This window comes from Gigantopelta aegis, chromosome 4 (genome assembly GCF_016097555.1).
Source record: "Gigantopelta aegis isolate Gae_Host chromosome 4, Gae_host_genome, whole genome shotgun sequence".
NCBI classification, from domain to species: Eukaryota; Metazoa; Mollusca; class Gastropoda; order Neomphalida; family Peltospiridae; genus Gigantopelta; species Gigantopelta aegis.
The window spans coordinates 65503444-65528462 of record NC_054702.1 but is presented as its reverse complement, the minus strand read 5'-3'; the positions used below and the strand labels follow the sequence as shown (position 1 = coordinate 65528462).

The 25019-nt window shown below is 34.9% G+C and overlaps 1 protein-coding gene across 1 annotated transcript in view; it reads right to left on the bottom strand.

Moving 5' to 3' along the window:
- LOC121370943 (two pore calcium channel protein 1-like) overlaps positions 1-25019 on the bottom strand; it is a 31898-nt gene that overhangs the window by 6108 nt on the left and 771 nt on the right. Inside the window, exons 2-15 of the mRNA XM_041496495.1 lie at positions 24922-25004; positions 22851-22971; positions 21088-21216; positions 20296-20421; positions 18258-18382; positions 16746-16844; positions 15732-15858; positions 14243-14444; positions 13507-13651; positions 5901-6065; positions 4490-4554; positions 3030-3111; positions 945-1014; positions 321-546 (exon numbers count right to left, since the gene is read on the bottom strand). Of these exons, the coding sequence (XP_041352429.1) occupies positions 321-546; positions 945-1014; positions 3030-3111; positions 4490-4554; positions 5901-6065; positions 13507-13651; positions 14243-14444; positions 15732-15858; positions 16746-16844; positions 18258-18382; positions 20296-20421; positions 21088-21216; positions 22851-22971; positions 24922-25004 (1765 nt within the window). The remainder of the gene's footprint in view (positions 1-320; positions 547-944; positions 1015-3029; positions 3112-4489; positions 4555-5900; positions 6066-13506; positions 13652-14242; positions 14445-15731; positions 15859-16745; positions 16845-18257; positions 18383-20295; positions 20422-21087; positions 21217-22850; positions 22972-24921; positions 25005-25019) is intronic.

Below are 25019 nucleotides of genomic sequence, written 5' to 3'. Positions count from 1 at the left end.
TGAGTTCCCCGCTATAACCAACTTGTAGGTGTACAGCCATATACACCGAATTTCACCCACTTCATGGAGGATGATTACCCAGCATGCACTGCAGGTTCCGTGTTCTCCTGGCTCGGGTGATACCGAGATAGCTCAACTGACAGCAAACGTGGAGCACGGACCTGTCAAGCAGTCCCATACCGAAATGGAAATACTGCGGCTTCACCATTCATCTCATCATCCATATTTGTGATGTCCAAAAACTTAATTTTTTTTGGTGACATTTGTATGATAAAAAAAAAGTAAACAAAGTATAGTAAAAGAAAACCGTGAAAGGATATCATGCCACTGATTGACGACGGTGAGTTCGAAGAGCAGGACGAAGGCCTTGAGGATGTCGTTGAAGTTGTTGTTGCAGTAGTGGAACCGGTAGAACATGGAGTCCTTTAGAGCTGCGTTCCCACACCACAGGTTCTTCTCCTCCACCACCGACTCGTTATAACCGTAGTAATGAATCTTCCCGTGGAAGATCTCTATGCCAATGATGGCAAAGAAATAGTAAAACACCTACAAATTTAAAAAATTAAAGGTTCTTGTTAGCAATGTCAAATGAAACAGCTGCATACAACTTACTGTCAGACTAACACACCATACTGGGCTAAATGAATCCGTTATAGTCTACCCCATCATCCCACACAAATAATTTTGTAAATAATTTCAGTTTGGTTTGATGTAAAAAGAAAAGTAAAAGTGTTTTTGAAAATAACAAAAAATACTTCTTTTTTTGGTGCAATTTAGAAAACAATTGGCTCAGAAATAAATAACTTGCTGGAAATTTTATAGTACGAAAAAAGGCATTCCCTATATGTGACATATAGTAATTATGTCATTTAGTCTGTAGAATGTGAGAGGAAACCCACTTAAAAGACAGCTTTTTATTTATTAGAAAGAAAACAATTACTTACAAAAATTACACCTCCATATGTGATGATAGATGGGCCTATATTAATAATTGTTGTGATGACAACTTTGAACCTGAAAAGGTGAAAGGTGAAAAAAGTACATGATACACATTTCAGAGAAAGGAAAATGGTTTATTTAATGACACACTCAACACATTTTGTTTACGGTTATATGGCACCGGAAATGTGGTTGTCGCCACTTCATGAGCTACTCTTTTCGATTAGCAGCAAGGGATCTTTTATATGCACTATCCCATACATAGGATAACACATACCACAGCCTTTGATGTCATTTCAGAGGAAGGATGCGGCTTAGTAGCAGTGTTCTTATTTTCGGTGTGATGTCATGTGGGACCAATGTCTTTTGTGGAACTGCATAGGCGTCAGAAATGGGGGGGGGGGGGGGTGCTAGGGGGGCTCTGCCTCCCCAACTCTGAAACTGGGGCTCCACACTATGCACAATATGAACTCACATTTAACAAGTGCCCCACCTCCCCCATTTGCTGCCATCTTCTGACACCTATGAATTGCTCTGTTTTATAGTCCCAATCAGTGCCAACTGATTGGTATATCAAAGTATTTGGAATGTGCTGTCTTGCCTGTGGAAAAGTAGACCTTACTATGAAAATAAAACAGAGGGAAGTGGTTAATTGCTCCTTTAACCTTGATTATGGGGAGCCATTTAAGATATTACCATATTGAGCATTGATATTTGTCAAACTTTCTTTTTTTTCAAAGATTTATGTGCTAATTAAAGGGAGCTAATCTCAGTGGCGTGATGGAAGTGATAGCTCCCTATAAATGGTTAGGTCTGTTAAAGTACATATAACATTGAGATCCCTTCTTTGTATTTGGGGGTGGGATATAGCACAGTGGTAAAGTGCCCGCTCAATGCACGGTCGGTCTAGGATTGATCCCCGTCGGTGGACCCATTGAGCTATTTCTTGTTCTAGCCAGTGCTCCACAACTGGTGTAACAAAGGCCGTGGTATGTACTATCCTGTCTGTGGGATGGTGCATATAAAAGATCCCTTGCTGCTCATTGAAAAGAGTATCCCATGAAATGGCGACAGCGGGTTTCCTCTCTCAATATCTATGTGGTCCTTACCCATATGTCTGATGCAGTATAAGCATAAATATAAAATGTGTTGAGTGCATCGTTAAATAAAACATTTCCTTCCTTCTTGCTATTTGGTAGGAGTAAGCTACATGTAACAGCCATTTTCCTCTTCTCACTATCTGGAACAAGTGTTGAAATAACCATATACAGTGAAACTCTGTTAAACCGGACACCCTCGGGACCAAGTACAAAGTCCGTTTTAAGAGGAATCTGGTTTAGAGAGGTTCTCTTCTGCACAGATATTTATAAAGGGACTGTGAAAAATGTCTGGTTTTGAGGGAATTCTGGTCTACAGAGGGTCCTGTTTTGAGAGGTTTCACTGTATAACCAATAATAGCCATATATTAAGAAGGTGCTGAGGGGTCATAAAATAAATTTCATTTTCTTCTCTAGACGCAGTTCATATTTGCATGTCAAATTAAGATTCAAGCACTGTCCTGGACACACATCTTAATTGTTTGATATTTGGCGACACAGACATTGCTGTAGCCAATGTTTTGATACATGCAGTATTTTTTTTTGAAAATTAAACAAAAAAGGCTAATTTAAACAATTTTATTAGCCTGAATGTTATGGCCATTTTGTATAAAAATTAGCAATTGGCTAATGTGGTTGTGGGACATGGTAAGCTCTGATCAGTGAACCAGACACTCAGTCATCAGAGGCAATGTGGGGATACAAGCAGAACTGGTTTAAGGATCCGTGGGGCCTGTAACACAAATAACAGTGTGGGCCCCTTTTCAGGATATATATTTGGCATCCTCCTCAGGGAGACGGGACAAATGACCTTGGGACAATAAATGTACACATCACTGTGGGGCTCCCTGAAGCGCAGGGCCCATAGCACATGCTACATGTGCTACTAGGATAAACCGGCTCTGGATACAAGCCCAATACCCACCAGCATAAACCAAATGGCTTAAGCATTATCACATCAAGGCATAATATTATAGGCATAATTAATTGTACCTTTGTATACTCCCAAACAGCTTGATCAGTCTCAGAACCCTTAATACGAGAAGAATGTCCAGGGTGCGCAACTCTTCATTAGCTGAAAAACAAACCGGTTAACTACATGTGTAACTGGGTGTTTTAAACTATGTTCACTACACACATACTATTTTAAAACACTGTTCACATAGTTTTATTCTGTCAGGTTATACTTGTGTAGGCTTTCTTTGTTTTCTTGCTTTCTCTGGTTTTCTGGGCTTGGGTTGGGCTCACTGACAACTCAGTTCTTGCAAGCCCAGTGTCATTGTTTCTGTGTTCTCCTGGTCAGAAGCTTTATGACATTCAAGGAGAACAGGCCACTTTTATGAGAAGACAAGCTTTTGTTCACAGCAACTGCACAACTAACATTCACAGAGAATTTTAAAGGTAAATACATACTGTACATGATTTACATGTAATTACTTATTTTAATCAAGAAATGAGATTAGGAGATTTAGTGATTAATAATATAGTAATAGTATTGTAGTTATGTTAAATATAATATTGTGATCTAGCTTGATTAGCTTTTTATTAAATGGTTATGTTATATTTATAGAATAGCTAGTAGAATAGATTACAGTCTATATTTTCTATTATAAATGATTATACTATCTAATTTACAGTATTTAATAAAGTAACATAATAACTAAGTTATTATGAGATATTTGTTTAATTAGTTTGTGTACACGTATGGATTTATGTGTACTTAATGGACTTTATTTTATTATTAGGTGCCACAACCAGCATTATGCTTCTGTAAAGACCCGACCCACAGTCGGGTCTTTGTTTGTGTGTGTGTATTTGTATATACGTATGCTTGGAACCAGGGATCTTCATATCCCACCCGATTGATGATCCAGAATAAATCCTAAACCCCTGCCGAGTTGTTCTTGTTGTCCTGTATACAACACATTCGGTAACACATGTGCTTTAAGTTCAAGACCCATAGATGAAATACAGCCAAACTGCTATAAGTTATAACAGCATTTCAACTAACAATCTCCTGTTTTAAAAAGGCACTATATATCCCTTCTCCAATTATTTACTGCAATATGAAAGACGCCTTCTAATACTGACTCTGTAAATAAGAAAATGAACTATGTTGAGAGGTTAGATACATTCTGAAAGAGGTAAATTTACTACAACATCAAGCTAACTTCATTTGAAATTAAGTAAAAATTTGCTAAAATAAATTGGATAGTGAACGATTTAAACTTTTACATTATTTTTTTTTTATGCAAAATAACTTTTGAGCATAAATATTAATTATGTGCACAAATCATTAAAAAGAAGATTTTAAATTATAAGAGAAATAACCTATGCAAAACAAATTGTATCATAAATTAAATGAAGACAGGAAGATTTTAATTTTAATTAAATTGATTTTGTGAAGAAAAAAAAACCCATAAGTAACTGAATAGAGAAAGATCTGAACTTACAAGCACCGATAACTACTTCAACTATAGAAGCAATGAGAGCCGATCCAATAACAAAGAAATCAAACCTGAACAAAGCAAAGAAAAATACAGACAGGCACAGAAATAATAAACATTAAGCAGCCAAAACAGAACATGACAGAAAATAAAAAGAAATTGAATAATAGAGCTGAGCGGTACACCTATATACCATTCAGTATCGGTATCATGTTAATACCAATTTACTGTACAGAGCAAATCTCAAAATACTGAAATTTTAGTATTGAAAAATGTTTTACGTCACTTAGTAAAACACTAACAATATATCTGACAAACACAAAATAGCTGAAAAGAAGAGAGATAAGAGCCTTGTGTATAGAATTTTATTTTATTTAGATGAAATTAGCGGGTGAGACTTACCTCAGGCATCCATTTAAAGCTGAATATACTGAAAATACTGTTTGATATTGGTATCGGTATTGTATCAGTATCAAATATCGTACAGATACCGAGGTAAATCACCCCAAAAATACCGATACCGAACCTGAAATTTCAATACCGCTCAGCTCTACTGAATAAGAAAATTAGCAACAAAAGTTATTAATGAAGCAATAATATTTGAAAAGCAAACCAATACCTATTTGATAGTATTTACAAGCATATAGTCTATAATATATTGTCATTAATTAAAGCTGACACAAGTAAAAATGGCATCAAAACATGTTTATGTTTGCTTTTACAAGCTATCGGATGATCATATTGAATGGATGTTAAAAATGATCTTTATGGAACAAAACTGAATTTTATTATGTTTAAGCCATTCAGGTATTACAAAACCCCATAAATAATTAACTGAATAAATATGACAAAACAGTTTAATACAAGAGGATGAAATATATTATATATGCATTATTAACATATATACATGTACTTAACAAAAATAATAAGTGTGCATTAATTTCAGGATCTACAATATTTCAGTTAAATAACAAACAAACTAAATAATTCATTTTATTTTCTTTGAGACACTGACTTGCCACTTTCTATGTGTTCATTTATCAAATACTAGTAACTGTACTTGAATTACTCAATTGTAAATGATTTATAAACTTAATTAACAGAAACAAAATTGCATGTTTAATGCTGTGCATGCATGACCTGCTTGGTATTCAGGTACATTAAGATCCTTCTATTTTAGAGTGGAACTGACTATTGTTCCATTTATCAAGACATAATCACAGACTTGTTATTAATTGGCCAGTTACGGTACACACATGGATGTCTACAAATGTTAACATACTGCTAGGATAGAACAAAAATGTAATTATTTGAATTCACTTGGAACACTCACATATATACAAAACAAAACAAAACAAGAAAAGATATAAGATAAATCATGCAGCGTGCAATCTAAAAAGATATAAAGACGACATACGAATTCCAGAATCTAATGAAGAAGTATTTAGGCCCGAATGTGTACATCTTCAGAATTATCTCCACAGTGAAGATGGAGAGGAAGAACCAGTCGGCATTGTCCACATCAAACGCAATGAAGAATGCATTTATAAAAATCATGAAGTCAAAAGAATATCGGAAAAATCTGCAACATGAACATTTACATAATTAGAAAACAAAATCAAGGAATATTTGTTTAATGACATACTACAGATTTTTAGTGTCTGATATATGGCTACTTCGACACTTTGTAGGTCATGAGAAAGAAAGAAAGAAAGAAATGTTTTATTTAACGACGCACTCAACACATTTTATTTACGGTTATATGGCGTCAGACATATGGTTAAGGACCACACAGATCTTGAGAGGAAACCTGCTGTCACCACTACATGGGCTACTCTTTCCAATTAGCAGCAAGGGATCTTATATTTGCACTTCCCACAGGCAGGATAGCACAAACCATGGCCTTTGTTGAACCAGTTATGGACCAATGGCCTAACCACGACGCCACCGAGGCCGGTTTGTAGGTCATGAGAGAGGAAACCTGTTCTCACCCCACCTGCTACTCATGCCGATCAAATAAGCAACAAGGGATAGATGGGAGAGTACATACCACAGCCTTTGAATACCAGTCATGGGGCACTTGACTGTGTCCAAGAAAATAAATGTTTTATTAAGGACACACATGGAGTAATCACCTAAGGAAAAACAGGAAAGTAAATATGAAAAGAAATAAAACAAATATTATTTACTTAAATAGTTGGTCGTTTGCTGTATATAACACCAGGGTTTCACATGATGCAGGTGTAACAGTGAGTGAAATGTGTGAGGTCCATGTAAATATTATAACCAATGTGTTTTATTCTGTACATAACTGTTTATTTTACCTTTAATTAATGTTTTATTTGTTACTAGGTTTTTCTGTATAGAATATACTATACAGGCAATGCCCAAGTGATGTTTACCGCCAATGATTGGGGCAAATTGTCCATGCGGGTATTTAGACCAAACAGTATAGTTTATTGTGTAGTGGTCACTGTTTTATGACCACATGACAGACACTACTGTAATTTTGTACAAGACCTTCTTTCCACTGCTCTGCTCCACAACTTTCTATTTCTACTTCGTATCCTGCACTGTACACATAAGGTATGACTAACAAGCACGTTTTAATGTGATTATAATATAAAATGGTACCGGGTATTTGTAACTAGTATGTAATTTTATATACATTAAAGAGTTTTGATTAAAAGCTAGTAAACATGTTTATAATAAAAGAATAGTAAAGTTGTCTAATAGTAAGCTTAGTAATTAATATAAAACTAAAGTTATATAATGTTTCTATATATAACAAAACTAATATTTTAAAGTAATATATATGTATAAGTTATTTTCTCAGTTAATTGTGTATAAAAATGTATAGTTAAAGTCTAAGGTTATTGGAAGAAGAGGAAGGAATATTTTATTTAACGATGCACTAAACACATTTTATTTACGGTTATATGGTGTCATACATATGGTTAAGGACCACACAGATATTGAGAGAGGAAACCTGCTGTCGCCACTTCATGGGCTACTCTTTTCGATTAGCAGCAAGGGATCTTTTATATGCACCATCCCACAGACAGCCATATTGGAATAGTAATTGTATTTACATGATAACTTATGTCATTTTATTTGTTTCCAGGCTGGAACTATGTAACAACTAATCTTCCAGTTACTGACCATTTTGCCCATAGCAAAGAGGTGTAGTGTAATGTAATGTAGTGTGTTGTATTTGTCATATAACGCACGTGCTTTGTATGCCGCACATACATTTCATGAGCGCCTGGCAGTGCAATTGAATCGTATGTGTGTCGTTTAAAAGATTATTGTATTGTTTGTGGTGTATTCCATCACTGGAGATTGATATATTGAGATACTGGATTATACTAATAATAAAGTATTAATACACTGGTGTAGTAGATAAGTATTTCCATATTTGACAGATCGGTTAATTATTAAATATAAATATAACGAATGCCTTTCCAATTAAGCGTTACGGATTTGTATTTACATTTAGAAGTATTTCAGTTTGACAGCAAGTACGTTAAGGGAAGTTAGTTGGTAGTGGATTGCCTGTATAACTACTCAGGTGTATAAAGGCAGATCATGCTGTACATGTTATTTATATGCCGTGGTATAATTCAGTCATATTTGAATTATGAATTATGTATATGATTGAATATTGAGTGTTTTATGTGTGTATTTTAACTATTTAAGCCTGTGATATTTATTACTGTCTATTGTCTTTACAGGGTCAGTTATTTCGTTTTATTATCTTTGCTGTGTGTGTAAATAAACTGTGAACCCTTGCGGTGACTCGAATCGTGTTTGTCTTCAATCAGAGTACCGTTATACAGGAATCCTGCATATTTGATGCAATATTTACCTAAAATACTCCTAAATAAAACTATGTGAGTCATGGTTGATGCAAAATATTTCTGATATCAAACAATTTTACATCATTTTTTTTTTTTTTAAATACGTAAAAACCTAACGACTATGAAGTTCAAAAATGAAAATAGCCAAGCGGTTTAACTGGTTTCCAACCGTATCAATACGTTTAATGTAACTTAAGTGTAAAATCTAGTGAGGCTGATGTAGCATGCATAAAAAGAGAGAAAAAAAGCACTACATTGTTTATAAGAAGAAACACAATGTATATACATGTATATGTATTAAGTAGATAGAATAATGGATATAACATATGCATGTAATATAAACAAGACAGTTATTCAGTTAAATATGTGATTTAAGAAAGACTCCAAAAATAAAACCGTGTAAGTCACAATGACTCCCATTTTCCAGATGCTAGATGGAACCCTGTAACACACTAGTTGTTATTAATATTTATTGCACTATTCTTAACGTAAGTATTGATTGGTGTCTTACAAATTACAAGAAAATGCCCTTTTTTTCTGTAAAATGGATATGAATATAAAAATAGTTAGTTTAAACTGTAGAGGTTTAAATGATTTTTTAAAAAGGAAACAGGTATTCAATTTCCTAAAAAGTAAAAAAGCTTCAATATATTGTCTCCAGGATGTGCACTTTACCAAAGAATTAGAACAAATTGTTAAACAACAGTGGGGTTATTCGGAATGCTATTTTAGCTTGTTTAAATCTAATGCTCGGGGAACAGCAATATTATTTAATAACAATTTTGAATTTAAAGTAAATGCGATACAGGAAGATAAAAATGGTAATTATCTTGCACTGAGTGTTGAAATATACAAAGATTCTTACACGTTGATTAGTGTTTATGGTCTCAATTTAGATAAACCAACTTTTTATAGCAATTTAATTAATATAATTGATAAATTAGATAGTAAATTGTTATTTTATGTGGTGATTGGAATTTAGTTCAAGATCCAACACTTGATTTGTACAATTATAGAACAGTTAATAATCCAAATGCATGAGAAAAAATATTGGATATGATAGAAATATTTGACTTAAAAGATCCATGAAGAGAACATAACCCAGTTTCAAGGCGATTTACTTGGAGACAGACTACACCCTTCAAACAGTCACGGTTAGACTATTTTTTAATATAACATAACTTATTATCATCAGTTGTTTCTACAAATATTCATCCCAGTTTTAAATCTGATCATTCACTTATCGAATTAATATTAAAAATTAATGAAATAGAAAGAGGAAAGGGTTTTTGGAAGTTTGATAATTCATTACTTGAAGACAAGGAATTTGTAAAGTTGATTAAAGAAACTATAAATGTAACTGTTGAGCAATACAAAAATAAAACTAATGATGAGACAATAAACCAATTCATAATCAATAATCAGCTTTTATGGGAGGCCTTACTACTTATGATTCGGGGGAAGACAATATGGTATTCATCGATGAACATTTTTTTTACAATCAATAGACAAAAAGAGTTAGAAATTGAACTTGATAGACTAACACAAAAAACAGATGATACAGAAGATATTAATGTTAAAACAAACTGATCCAAAATGTTAAATTAATTAATGTTGAAATTGAAAAAATTAGTTGTATAAGAGCTAAAGGGAATTTTGTTAGATCAAAAGCAAGATGGGTTGAGAAAGGTGAAAAGCCCACAAAATATTTTTTAAATTTAGAATCTAGAAATTTTCTAAATAAATCTTTTGGAGAATTAGAGACAAATGATGATCAAACAATCAAAGACACGGTGAGTATAATAGAGGAAACTAAGTCTTTCTTTAAAAAACTTTATTTGAAAAAAACAGTAAGTGAAGTAAACTTAGAAGAACTCTTTTCATACAATGACTCGAGTGAGTTCACAAAATTAGACCCAGATTCTTCTGAACGTCTGGAAGGTATACTATGTTATGATGAAATCCTACAAAATTATGAAAAATTTAAAAAGTCCTGGCCCTGATGGATTTACAGTAGAATTGTTTTAATTGTTTTGGAGAGATCTAAACAAATATCTAATAAATTCTTTAAATTATGCATATAATAGTGGAATGCTCTCAGTTACCCCAAAACAAGGTTTAATAACCTGTATTCCAAAAGCAAATAAAAACAAGAAACTTAAAAAAAATTGAAGACCTATCTCTTTACTTAATGTGTCTTATAAATTAGCATCAGCTGCTATAGCCCGAAGAATAAAGTCGATTCTTCCAATTATTATAAGTGAAGAACAAAAGGGATTTCTATCAGGTAGATTCATCGTTGAAGTGACACGATTGGTATATGATATTATGAATTATACTGAAGAACATAATATCCCAGGCTTATTATTATTGATTGATTTTGAAAAAGCCTTTGACTCGGTAGACTGGGATTTTATTCACAAAGTATTAAAGTTTTTTGGTTTTGGAAGATCGATTCAGAAATGGGTTTACTTATTTCAGAGAGATAGCCAATCTAGTGTCCTTGTAAATGGATTTGCTTCATCTTTTTTTAACCTAGGAAGAGGGTGTAGGCAGGGCGATCCAGTGTCTCCATATATTTTCCTTCTCTGTGCAGAAATATTAGCCAGACTAATAAAAAAACAATAATATAAAAGGAATAAAACTTGGTAACATTGAATATTTATTTACTCAATTTGCAGATGATACAACAGTAATATTAGATGGAACGGAGAAAAACCTATATGCTACTTTGAATACTTTAACATTTTTTTTCTAGATTTTCAGATCTTAAAGTGAATGTGGAGAAAACTAAATTGATTTAGATAGGATAAAAAAAACGCAGTTGTTATAAATTATGTAAAGAATGGAAACTTGATTGGACAGACCAGTTTAATTTATTGGGATTAAATTTGATGTTGATTTAGAAAATATAGTTAAAATTAATTATACTGATAAAGTGAAAGCTATTGAGTCTTTAATGAATATTTAGTCAAGTAGAACTTTAACACCATTAGGAAGAAACACGGTTGTAAAATCCTTATTTATGGCAAAACTAAATCATTTATTTTCGGCCATTCCAAATCCAACTACTAATTTAATACTAGAATTTCAAAAGAAACTTTTTAAATTTATATGGAAAGGAAAACCAGATAAGGTCAAACATGTACAAATGAATTACAATGTTAGAGATGGAGGTATTAAAGTTCCCAATGTCCAAATGTTTATCATGGCACAAAAGATTACTTGGATCAAAAAATTATGTACAAGTTCTAATTTGAAATGGAAATTGTTAACACTAAATGTGATTGATAAGTTTGACCATATAATGGAATTTGATCCAGATTATATTGAACAAAATATTATGCCAACAGTAAAAAATAACTTCTGGAAAGATACTTTATTGGCTTGGTGTGCATACCTCAAAACATGTAAGAACAAACTCAGTAGTGACAATGACATACAGTCTCAGTTTATTTGGTATAATGATGACATTAAAATAAATAATAAATCAGTATTTTATAAAGACTGGTATGAAGCAGGGGTTAGGTATATAAATGACTTAATAGATGACAATGGTAAATTTTATACATATGAACAATTTATTACAATATATAATGTTAAAATTAATTTTATACATTACTATAGTATTTTTTAAGCAGTCAAGCGGTATTGCAAGATACATAAAATAAAACAATTCAAAATAAAACTAAAAAACCCCATTCTTCCTTACAATAATTCTAAACTCAACATAAACTGCAAAGGCAGAAAATTTATTATAATATATTGCTTGAATCAAAATTTTAAAAACCCCCATACAATTTAAAATGGGAAATTGAGTTAAACTGTCATTATCAAGAATACGATTGGAAACTTATGAATGCAATGCCGTTTCACTGCACTGACAACACATTATTAAGATGGTTTCAATATAAAATTAACCACAGAATATTACCAGATAACCGTTTTTTACATACCATAGGATATATCGAGACTCCACTTTGTTCCTTTTGTAAAGATGAAATATCAACATTAATTCATTTAGTTTTTGACTGTAGTAAAATTAATCCCATTTGAAAAGGGTTGACAGAATGGATCCTTGAAAAAAGAGGTATATCAATAAATTTTAGAACAAGTAACAATGATCCAATTAATTTAATTATATTATTAACTAAGCAAATTATATTTAAGAGTCACTTGAAAAGTTATACATGTATTCCAAATATGGAATGGATTAAAAAAGAATTAGATATATATTATAATATTACAAAAAGTGTAGCCTTTTCCAAGTGTGAATATGATAAAAAAAAAAAAAAAAATTGGTCAGTGTGTCATAATTTATTTAAGGAATAAATTTAATTATTATTTATTTATTTATTTTAATTTTTTTAATTTATAACTTTTTACTTTTCTCTCTTTTTCTTATCCATATTCACTTTCATATAACATTGCTGTTGCAGTAAGAATTGTATCTTGATGTTGCTATATATTGCTGTTGAATGTATGTATGTACGTATGTATGTAAATGTTTATCATATGTATGTATGGTTATGTAAACAAAAAATGGTTAAATAAAAAAAAAAATTAAAAATTTTTTTTTAATTTTTTTTATTGCCAAATTCATTTGCAAAGGCAAGTTTTAAAATAGAACCCATATTTAGTGTTCTACATGTACGTAAAACATAACAAATAATCACACACTTCATTCTTGTTACATGTGGTATTAAAGAAAACTGACTTTTCACTCATGAAAAACCCAAATGATGTAAATCACTTTAATTTTTGACATATTCTATTAATGGATCAGGAAGTGTTGTTTCATCATTTGTTGTTAAATGTGATGTCATTGGTTCGCAAGCTTTAGACACAATGTCATATGTGCATAACTATTGATGTGCTTGACTGTTGATTACTCTATGACACATGTTAATCAGCAACTATTTAACGTAACAGATTAACATACATGCACAATAAGACTTATTGAGAAAATTAAAAAAATAAACCTATTGCTTCCACATCAACTACTCCTTCCAAGTTACCAGCAAAGACCTTTTATTTGCACTTTTCTACAGACAGGGCAGCATATATCGTACCCTTTGATATATCTAAGTAGTGCAACATGGTTAGAACTCATCTTTTTTTGCTGCTGACAACAGATATACACATGTACTATAAGATATTTACCTGTGCCGAACTATACGCTGTGTACATTTGCTGTATTTGGAATTATACATCCTAGGGAACGTTTTTTCAAGGATCGTCTGTCTGTCTGTGATCTCTGTCAGTTCCACATTTAAAAGATCAGCCAAATTGAGAAAATCTTGTTTACCTAGAAGATATTTAAACAAATAGTAATTGCACATATTATCATGTACCAATTTAAAAGGAAGCAATCCAATAAAGTGAAGAAATATGAAGGGAAGGGAGAGGGAGAGAGGGAGAGAGACAAGACAGACAGACCAGACCAGACAAGACAAGACAGAGAGAGACAGAGAGAGACAGAGAGACAGAGAGAGACAGAGAGAGACAGAGAGACAGAGAAAGACAGTAGTAGTATAGAGTAGAACTGAAAAGAAATTGCCCCTTCCTCCCTCTCCTTGAAGTGAAGGCACAATTTTTACCCATCTCCACCCCATTTTTTTAAATTTCTTCTCGTTCAGCCAGTGCACCTTGACTGGTGTAACAAAGTCCATGGTGTGTGCTATCCTGTCTGTGGGATGGTGCATATAAAAGATCCCTTGCTACTAATAGAAAAAAATGTGAGCGGGTTTCCTCTCTAAGACAATACATCAAAATTACCCAATATTTGAAAATCCAACAGCCTATGGTTAATAAATCAATGTGCTCTAGTGGTGTCGTTAAACAAAACAAAATTTTCTGATTTGTAAGCCATGACAAATTAACAGAACCAACGACTCACTGATACAGTTGTGTCCATCCCGGTCCAGGACTCTCATAAGCAGTTCGATCTGCGTCATGCTCTTGCCCGGCAGAACTTTCTTCATGAACTGGCACCACCGATGGTGAGTGACCACGTAGTGATTTTGCCTCTTCACCTTGAGGATATCGAAGGCACTAGCAAGACGTCGCCGCTTGCCATACACAGACATCCGAATCTCATTCTGAAAATTCATAAATAATATAATTATGATTCAGGATTTATGAGTAGCGGAAAAAAAATTCTTTCTTTCTTAAATGTGAAATTCTTAACTGGAAGTGGTCTGCAGCACCACAAACAGCAACTGCTGATTGGGTCTAATTCACAAAGGTCTCTTAGGCTCTGCTAGACAACAAAGCTTCCCCTTTGCAAGTCTTTTTGCATTGCACTGCGAGATCGTAAAGTTGCGAGAGTTTAGTGAATTAGGCCCCTGACGTTTAAAAGTGTCAGTTGTGCCAGACCAGGGGCCTAATTCACTAAACTCTCACAACTTTGTGATCTCGCAGTGCAATGCTAAAAGACTTACAAAGAGGATGCTTTGTTGTCTAGCAGAGCCTAAGAGACCTTTGTGAATTAGGCCCCAGCACTGACTAACATTAACATGATGCTGATGATTGTTTGCCAAATCCTATTATTATACGATGATCTGTTAATACATTTATATCAGGGTGAGACAAATTACATATTATGGAGATGTGCCTTATATAAATGCATAGAATAGAATAGATGTTTAACGATAACCCAGCCAGCATGAAGAATAATGATACAACTGATGCCAAATCATAACATAAACCTACTGTAGTTCAGGTTACAGACATTTAGAGACTGAATTCTTTTTCTTACCTGTTGTTTTCCATGCACATCCTAGCCTGGCCCCGTATTTATAAAACTTTTAAAATTTGGACTCATGTCTAACAAAGTCTTAACACTTTAACAACATGGCAGTGCATACAGATTGCATGCATGTGACACCATTAAAGACCTGAGTCTAGACTCTTAGTTTTATAAGAATTGGCCCAGCGCTTGATCAGAGCAATCTTTGTCACATGCAGCTAAAATTACACAACGTTGAAAAGGTCTGCGCAGTGAGCTTTAGGTTTATGTTACTGGCCTCGGTGGTGTCGTGGTTAAGCCATCAGACATACGGTTGGTAGGTACAGGGTTCGCAGCCCGGTACCGGCTCCCGCTCAGTATCAGCTCCCACCCAGGGCGAGTTTTAATGACTTAATGGATAGGTGTAAGACCACTACGCCCTCTTCTCTCTTACTAAGTACAAACAACTAACAGACTGTCTTGGCCAGATAGCTGAGGTGCGTGCCCAGAACAGTGGGCTTGAACCATAATTGGATATAAGCACGAAAAAAAAGCTGGAATGAAATGTTAGTTGAAAACCAGATCGAGTTACTGCAAAAAGTTCAACCAGCTGCAAAGGTAAACAGAAAAGATGTCTCATGAGTTTAACACTGCCTACCTTGAGGTTCTTTTTGTAGTTGTTGTAGATAGCAGCCAGCACGATGCTCATGAAGATGTACAGACAGATGATGAGGTAGCCGATGAAGAACAGGGCAAACCAGTTGCTGTTGTCGTACGCAGGCATCCTGAAACAAAATATCACTATATATTAGAGCCCACTTGTGATAACATGTTGATGATATTTCAGCTTTGTACTTGCATCCAGTTAAGGTATTAAGCACACTATTCTTAATATGTAACTTGAAGAGGTCAGCAAGCTATGGTACAGCTTGAGAAGTTAAAATTCTGTTTTGTTTAATAACACCACTAGAGCACATTGATTAATTAATCATCGGCTATTGGATGTCAAACATTTGGTAATTTTGACATATAGTCTTAGGAAACCCGCAAAATTTGTCCACTAGTAGCAAGGGATCTTTTATATAACCACTTATAGTGCACTGGTTGGAATGAGAAAACCACCAATTGCTTAAGAAAAAACCTGTTGCTGTTTCACAGGTGACAACAGCATAGAATCTTTTATATTATTTATGTCACTGACAAGATAACACGCACCACTGGTAACATACACTTTTCCATTAAGTCTCGAAGTGCACACACTCTGGGATAGATACAATACCCGTATTGTGAACCCAGTATCTACCAGATTTCAGGAATGGAAATGACCTTGGACAAAAGATACTGGAAACTTGGAAGGTCTACAAAAGTAGGTTTACCACCTGATGAGATAGCGAAACATGGCCTTTAAAGTCACAATGCTTTGTAGAGGTGGCCGATTGAATAGATTTAAGGGGTGAGATCTGGCTGTCAGTAGAGTACTCACATGAGATGGTTGGGTTGAAGGTTCAAATCCACTCTGTGGACCCATTCTCTTATTGGTACCACCCCCTCCCCTCACCCCAGTACAACCAGTGCCCCATGACTTGTATATCAAACTTTAAGTTTTTTAAATTTAAACAGATTTGATGGTATATTGTTTTGATGACTTCTCAAAATAATGCATAATACCTACATGACATCTGGATCATTTGCTGTGGTGACCAGAACGTACAGATCCCATATACAGTCAAAGTAGTTCTTGAAATAGTCATGTCCATTTGGGTACACCAGACTTGTCCTGAAACAATGAAAATACAAAACCTTAATTATAGAATGGATGTACTGGATGCGTGGGTAGGTGGTTGAATAAATGGATGGATGGATAGATGGATGGATGGGATGGATGGACATTAGACATATTGACATTTGGACTGTGAGTACTCATGTGAGCATGATACTGTTGACCTCGTTTTGGTTAATAATTTCAACAAAATTATTCTGTACATTTTCTATTCTCTATTTTCAAACTATAATTATTAATATATACTGGCAAGTCATGAGAGACATGGCTTAAGGTTAGATCAATTGGACAATGAATGTCGGAATATAATGGATCGAAATCACAAACTTTAAAACTTTGTACATATCTAAAAGCACACCAAGTACCTATTGCATAATCAACTGAACTAACTCCTTTACAATTTACTTTGCCAATACATCTATCTTCACCAACTCGACCATTTATAAAATACAAATTATTCATCTGGCAAATTTCAATTAATTTATAACCATTGTTATTCGCCTTTCCTTTATCTTTGTTGTATCTTTCAAGTGGTATATTTAAGCAGTGCAATAAATCATCATCATCATCTAAACATTTTGAAAACAGGGTTATTAATTTCAGGAAAGCAGGTTAAATTTCTGTCAGTGGGGACATAATCAAGTAATAAATTGGTCACTCACATTAATTTCATGTTGCATTTGAGTCTGCCCACTGTCACTCACATTAATTTAGGGACACATTAATTTAAGGATCTACAGTATATGAATGAATAAAACCTTTGTTTTCTTTAACCACACCACTAGAGCACATTGATTTATTAATAATCGGATATTGGATGTCAAACATTTGGTCATTCTGACATATAAAAAAGCATTAGAGCGTAAACCTGCTACTTCTTTCCATTAGTAGCAAGGTACAATGTATCTTTATATATATATATATATATATATATATATATATATATATATATAAAGGACATTATGTCAAAGGACATACATACAAGTCATAGTTAACTGGTTAGAACGAGAAATAGCTCAACAGGTCCACCAGTGATGGATGGATGGATGGATGGATGGATGGATGGATGGATGGATGGATGGATGGATGGATGGATGGATGGATGGATGGATGGATGGATGGATGGATGGATGGATGGATGGATGGATGGATGGATGGATGGACAAATGGATAGATTAATGAATGAATGAACAAATAAACAAACAAATGTTTAATGATTCTCCAGCAAAACAAGGACATTGGCAAATGGATGTCAAACGAAGGTACACGTTTTTCATATATTATGACTGGTGAATAATCTGAGCTTTTCCAAGAAACCAAAGAATGGTAGACAACTTGCCTTTTCCAGGAAATCAAAGAATGGTAGACAACTTGCCTTTTCCAAGAAATCAAAGAATGGTAGACACTTGCCTTTTCCCGAACAGCTTGAGAGCCAGAAGACCAAAGAGGAAGACACTGAGAAAGAAGAGGATGAGGACATTCATGATGTCCGGCACCGTACGGCGAATGTTCCGGAACGCTCGGCGCACCTGGCAACCATAAAAACATTGGACAGGTGAGTAAACATAGTACAGGGTGCAAGATTAATATAATGGATTGGTAAATGATGGAATTGGATACATGCATGCATGGATGGATGGATTTAAGGGATGGATGGATGGATGGATGGATGGATGGATGGACTAATGGACTGATGGATGGACAGATGGATGGATAGACGGACGGACAGATAGATGGGTGTGGATGGATGGATGGATGGGGGAAAAAAAAGAAGTTTGGTTTGTTTAACGACACCACTAGAGAATATTGATTTATTAATCATCGGCTATTGGATGTCAAACATATGGTCATTTTGCACAGTCATATATGCACCATCCCACACAGGATAGCACATACCACAGCCTTTGATATACCAATCATGGTGCACTGGATGGAATAAAAATATAGCTCAATGAGCCCACCGATGGGGATCGATCCTAGACCGACCGCACACCAGACATGCACTTTACCACGGGGCTATGGCCCGCCCCGGATGGATGGATGGATGGATAGATGAATGGATGAATGAGTTTGTGGATAGGTATATGCTTGCACAGATGAATGGATTTAATGGATGGAGGGATGGATGGATGGACGGATAGATGAGTGTGGATAGACAGATGGATGGCTGGGTGTGGATGGATGGGTGTGGATGGATGGGTGTGGATGGATGAATGGGTTTGTGCATGGGTATATGCTTGCATGGATGAATGGATACATGGATGGATGTATGGATAATTGGATAGATGGGTGTGGATGGATGGATGGATGGATGGATGGATGGACATATTGATGGACATATTGATGGATAGATGGGTGTGGATGGATGACTGAATGGATGGATTTAACGGGTATGATTGATGGGATGCATGCTTGCATGGATGGATGGATTTATGGACGATTGATGATGGGTGGATAGATGCATTGATGGATGGATGGGTGATGAATGGGTGGATGGATGGATTGATGGATGGATGGATGCATGGATGGACAGATGGATAAATCGACAGATAGATGGGTGTGGATGGATGGATGGATGGATGGATGGATGGATGGATGGATGGATGGGTGTGTATGTATGGATGGATGGATGGATGGATGGATGGATGAATGGGTTTGTGGGTAGGTATATGCTTGCATAGACGGATTTAATGGATGAATGTATGCATGCATGCATGCATGGATGGATGGACAATGGACGGATGGACAGATGGATGGATAGATGGGTGTGGATGGATGGATGGGTGTGGACGGATGGATGGATGGATGAATAGTTTTGTCGGTGAGTATATGCTTGCATGGATGGACAAATTTGATTGGTTGATGGATGGATGGATGAATAGATGGGTATGGATGGATGGATGCATGGATAGATGGGTATGTATGGATGGATGGATGGATGGATGGATGGATGGATGGATGGATGGTGTGTATGCATAGATGAATGAGTTTGTGGGTGGGTATATGCTTGCATGGATGGATGGATTTAATGAATGGATACATGGATGGATGGATGGATGGATGATTGGATAGATGGATGTGTATGGGTGTGTATGGATGGATGGAAGAAAAAATGGATGGATGGATGGATGGATGGATGGGTTTGTGGGTGGGTATATGAATGGGTTTGTGGGTGGGTATATGAATGGATGGATAACATGAGAGAGAGATGGATGAATGGATGGATGGACATAATTAATGGATACAAAGTTATTGTGTGTAATGATGACCAAGCAAATGATGAACTTTAAACACAGCAGACAGACATAAACACATTTTTAAATATCTGTAAGCACGCATGATTAAAAGTAAGTAATACTTAGTGTGCATAATTTGAAACTTGTTTCTCAACAAAAACATACAAAATATAACATTTCAATAAGGGGAGACAACTTTGATAAACCTGTTTTCCATCTGAGAAGTTGACGATGAAAAGAGGTCGGAGAGACCGGGACCAACGAATTGCTCTTTGAGGTGCCTCCACGTTATTTGTCCAGATCACAAACACGATTATGTCAATCAGCATCAACTGTTGACAGAAAATGAGATGTAATCTTTATAACTCATGATAAACATCTGAATTTCTTTTGCAATACTATACACCAAAGTAGCATAAAATTTGTACACTATGTTTTACAGCACTGACAATATATAATAGTAAATGTATATATAATACACAAAGTGCCAGTTTAAACAGATTTCACACAAAATATTACTTGTCATTGGACTGTCATCATGTTGGTTTACCCAGAAATTTGAATTACGCAGATGCTGTTTGGACAGTCCACTGTACATGAAAAAAACATCTGTTTCCAGAAACCCGACCCAACAAAAATGGCTGACCCTAATTTTGTTCATTGATGTATTATTGGGTTTTTTGTCCTATCATTTTAAAAATAATATATTGACCCATAGGCATGAATGTAGTTTAAAAAAAGAAGAAAAATGCCAATTTACCGGTACCATACTTTACTTTTTTCAAGTTCTCTGGAACACACTTAAATTTTCTTTGGCCTTATTAATAATCCTCACTTTCTAATTGTAAAATTGAGTAAGAATTTTTTTTTAAATAAAAACAAATCGTTCAATGACAATGCTATTGCATGTATATCCAGTATTACTAATTACTTATTACTAGTATTTAAATATATTCTATTGACACAAATTTGCTTGAACAATATTAGCCTAAACTTACAACAATACTGGAAATAACCAATATGTTCTTTGTATCTTTCCAGAATTCCGTGGTTTCTGTAACATAGGCTGCATGGACAATGCGATATATGAAGAAACTAATACAGATGAGCTCCACAAATATTGTAGCCTGCAATAAAACAATAAATTGAGGATAATTGTTTCCTTCACTATATATATGCTGGTAAGCATGATATATAAGTGCAGTGAATTTTATTATAATTATACAAGAATTATAAGACTGATTGAACTAGAAAATATTTCTAGCACTCATCGTTTTGTAGATGGTGTTTCTGACAGTCATCTCAAGAAAGTCTATACTTGGAGTGAGCTTTAGTAGTAATCAGGAGGCCAATTCTAGAAAAGGCCTTAAGAAAAGGTTTTGATCAACCTATTTGTTAAAATCACACAACTTCTATAATGTGATAGCTTACAAATTAGGCCTACCGTACTCTTCAAAATTTAACCGGCCTCGGTGGCGTAGTGGTTAAGCCATCGGACTACAGGCTGGTAGGTACAGGGTTCGCAGCCCGGTACCGGCTCCAACCCAGAGCGAGTTCTTAAGGGCTCAATGGGTAGGTGTAAGGCCACTACACCCTCTTCTCTCTCACTAACCACTAACAAACTAACAACTAACCCACTGTCCTGGACAGACAGCCCAGATAGCTGAGGTGTGTGCCCAGGACAGCGTGCTTGAACCTTAATTGGATATAAGCACGAAAATAAGTTGAAATCAATCAATCAAAATTAATCTGGTTGGCATGTTAGAAAATCACCTTAGAGTCAAAATGAGGTCAAATAAGGTCAAAATGTTAATATATATATTTTTTTATTTTTTTTATTATTTTTTTTTAAATGATAGAATATCACTTTAACCATCACCTGGAATGGTTCTAAATGCACAGTGGTGTTTTTTAAGTTAAAAGGTAAAGTTTGCTTTGTTTAACGACACCACTAGAGCACATGATTTATTAATCATTGGATGTCAAACATTTGGTAATTTTGACTCATAACCTTCAGTAGAAACCCACTCAATCTTTTTTATGAACTTTTTCATAGACAGGACAGCACATACCATGATCTTTGATATACTAGTTGTGGGGCACTGGTTGGGACTGGGAAAACCTCCATCAGACCCTACGACACAACCACTTGACTATAGTAGGAACATGTGTGGCGTGCTGTCAGTATAAAAATGTTGTCGATGTGGCGGCACGATGTGCAACACCACTATTTTGATGTCACAAAAAATCCACAACATCATCCCAGCACAGACACAAAAATATTAATACTGGAAGCACAGTCTGGTCCAGACAGATGAAAACAATTCATATTGATGACTCAGTCAGAATAGACTTTTTGTCGTATGTCTCTTACAAATGAATTCTTCCTTTATAAAAAGTTTGTTTTGTTTAACAACACCACTAGAGCACAATGATTAATTCATCATCGGCTATTGTATGTCATACATTTGGTAATTCTGACGTGTAGTCATCAGAGGAAACCCGCTACATTTTTCCTAATGCAGAAAGGTATCTTTTATATGCACTTTGCCACAGATAGTTTTTCTTTACAAAGTAAATGGGATGATCTAGTTTTCACATACACAATGGTTATACTGAAGATAATAAATGAACAACAAAACATGAGACTGACTCACAATATCAGATTTGACCTTTTTTTTCTTCATTCCCTCTTTACATCCAAATTTCTTCATCGTCACAACAATTAATTATTTCTGACCTGGTGTGCTATAACACTCACCCACAATGGCCACTGCCATCCCTTCCTAGTTGGGTTTTCAACCAGTGCCAAGGCCAGATCGACAGTGATAAAGAAATAAAGAGACCACCTAAAGAAAAAGTGATGATACACTTGGTAGGATCTGGAAGAAAAAGAAAAGAATACAAATGTCTGTTAAAATTAAAGTTTTTTTTTTTAACAACACTACAAGAGCACATTAATTTAAAAAATAGAAGTTTGTTTTGTTTAACAACACCGCTAGCACATTGATTTATTAATCATTGCCTATTGGATGTCAAACATTTGGTAATTCTGACATATAGTCTTAGAGATGAACCCCTTACATTTTTCGACTAGTAGCAAGGGATCTTTTATATACACCATCCACCAGACAGGATAGTACATACCACGACCTTTGATATACCAGTCGTGGTGCAATGGATGGAATAAGAAATAGCTCTTTGAGCCCACTGACAGGAATTGATCCCAAACCGACTGCGCATCAAGCGAGCACTTTACCACTGGGTTACATCCTGCCCCACATTAATTAATTAATCTTTGGCTACTGAATGTCAAACATTTGGTAATTATGACACATAGTCTTCAGAGGAAAAAACACATTTCCCCATTAGCAACAAGGGATATTTTTAAGCACTCTCACAGGCGGGACAGTACAAACCACAGCCTTTGATATACCAATTGTGGAACACTGACATGGACAAAAAAACCCAACACAAAACAATCAGAGAATGGTTTCACTGAAGGATTATTTGACCCAATTACCCCAGGCAAGCGCTATACTGACTGAGTTAGATCCCAACACTTTTATGTTACAAAGACAAACCTGACATCAGACCTGATCGGTAGCCATCAATTTAAACCAGCTTTTTCAGCTGTGCTGCCACCTTTGTCTCATCTAAAGCAGCCTGTTTATTAGGCAATCAATCATGTATTTAAAACAGCCAAATGAATTAAAGGGACAGACCCTAGTTTTTAAACACTACAACATATTTTTCACTATTGGAGCCATTTTCAATAAGCTAAGTTAGAAGTACTTACATTTTGATATTTAGAATATTCATTTTCATACACCTGAAGTGGTTCTGGTCATCTAGGTTTTTGTAATACCCCAAAACGCATGTTTGTTTGAGAAGTAATGGTTATCGCGACAAGCTCGTTATTTTTACAGTATTTTCCCATATAAACATCACAGACTAGCTTCTCTCTGTTATAACCGTATCCATATGTGTTTACAGGTTTGTAGAGTACCTAATAAAGTTAGCTTCTCTCTGTTATAACCGTATCCAAATGTGTTTACAGGTTTGTAGAGTACCTAATAAAGTTAGCTTCTCTCTGTTATAACCGTATCCAAATGTGTTTACAGGTTTGTAGAGTACCTAATAAAGTTAGCTTCTCTCTGTTATAACCGTATCCAAATGTGTTTACAGGTTTGTAGAGTACCTAATAAAGTTAGCTTCTCTCTGTTATAACCTTATCCAAATGTGTTTACAGGTTTGTAGAGTACCTAATAAAGTTAGCTTCTCTCTGTTATAACCTTATCCAAATGTGTTTACAGGTTTGTAGAGTACCTAATAAAGTTAGTGTTCACTTTCACGGGCTCAAACAAACCAAGGTATGTGCATTTAACCAGTTACTAATTAAAAACAGCTTCCTCAGTTTAGCAGCAAAATATTTAAAACAGCAACCAACCTAAAACAACAACCTCAATTCAGCAGCTACCTTTGTTAAGTAGACTGCACTGTATAACTAGTTATTACTTTAAATATCCTGTTATAATATTATATTACAAACATTAGGTCATTCTGACATATAGACTTAGATCGGAAAATCGCTACTTATTTCCATTAGAAACTGGGGATCTTTTATATGGACCATCCCAGACAGGATAGCACATACCATGGTCTTTGATATATCAGATATTGTGCACTGGCTGGAACTAGAAACAGCTCAATGGGCCCACCAACAGGGATTGATCCCAGACTGACCATGTATGAGGAAAGCGCTTTACCACTGGGCTGTGTCTTAGGCCTAAGCATAGTGACATGCTAAACGCATGCAATGTAAGCCTCACTTAACATGCTTGTCATCCTTTTTGAAATTCATGTTTCGTCCTCTCTTGGCATCAAGAACAAGTGTAGCAGCTAGCAGTAATTGCTGTAAAATAAAAAT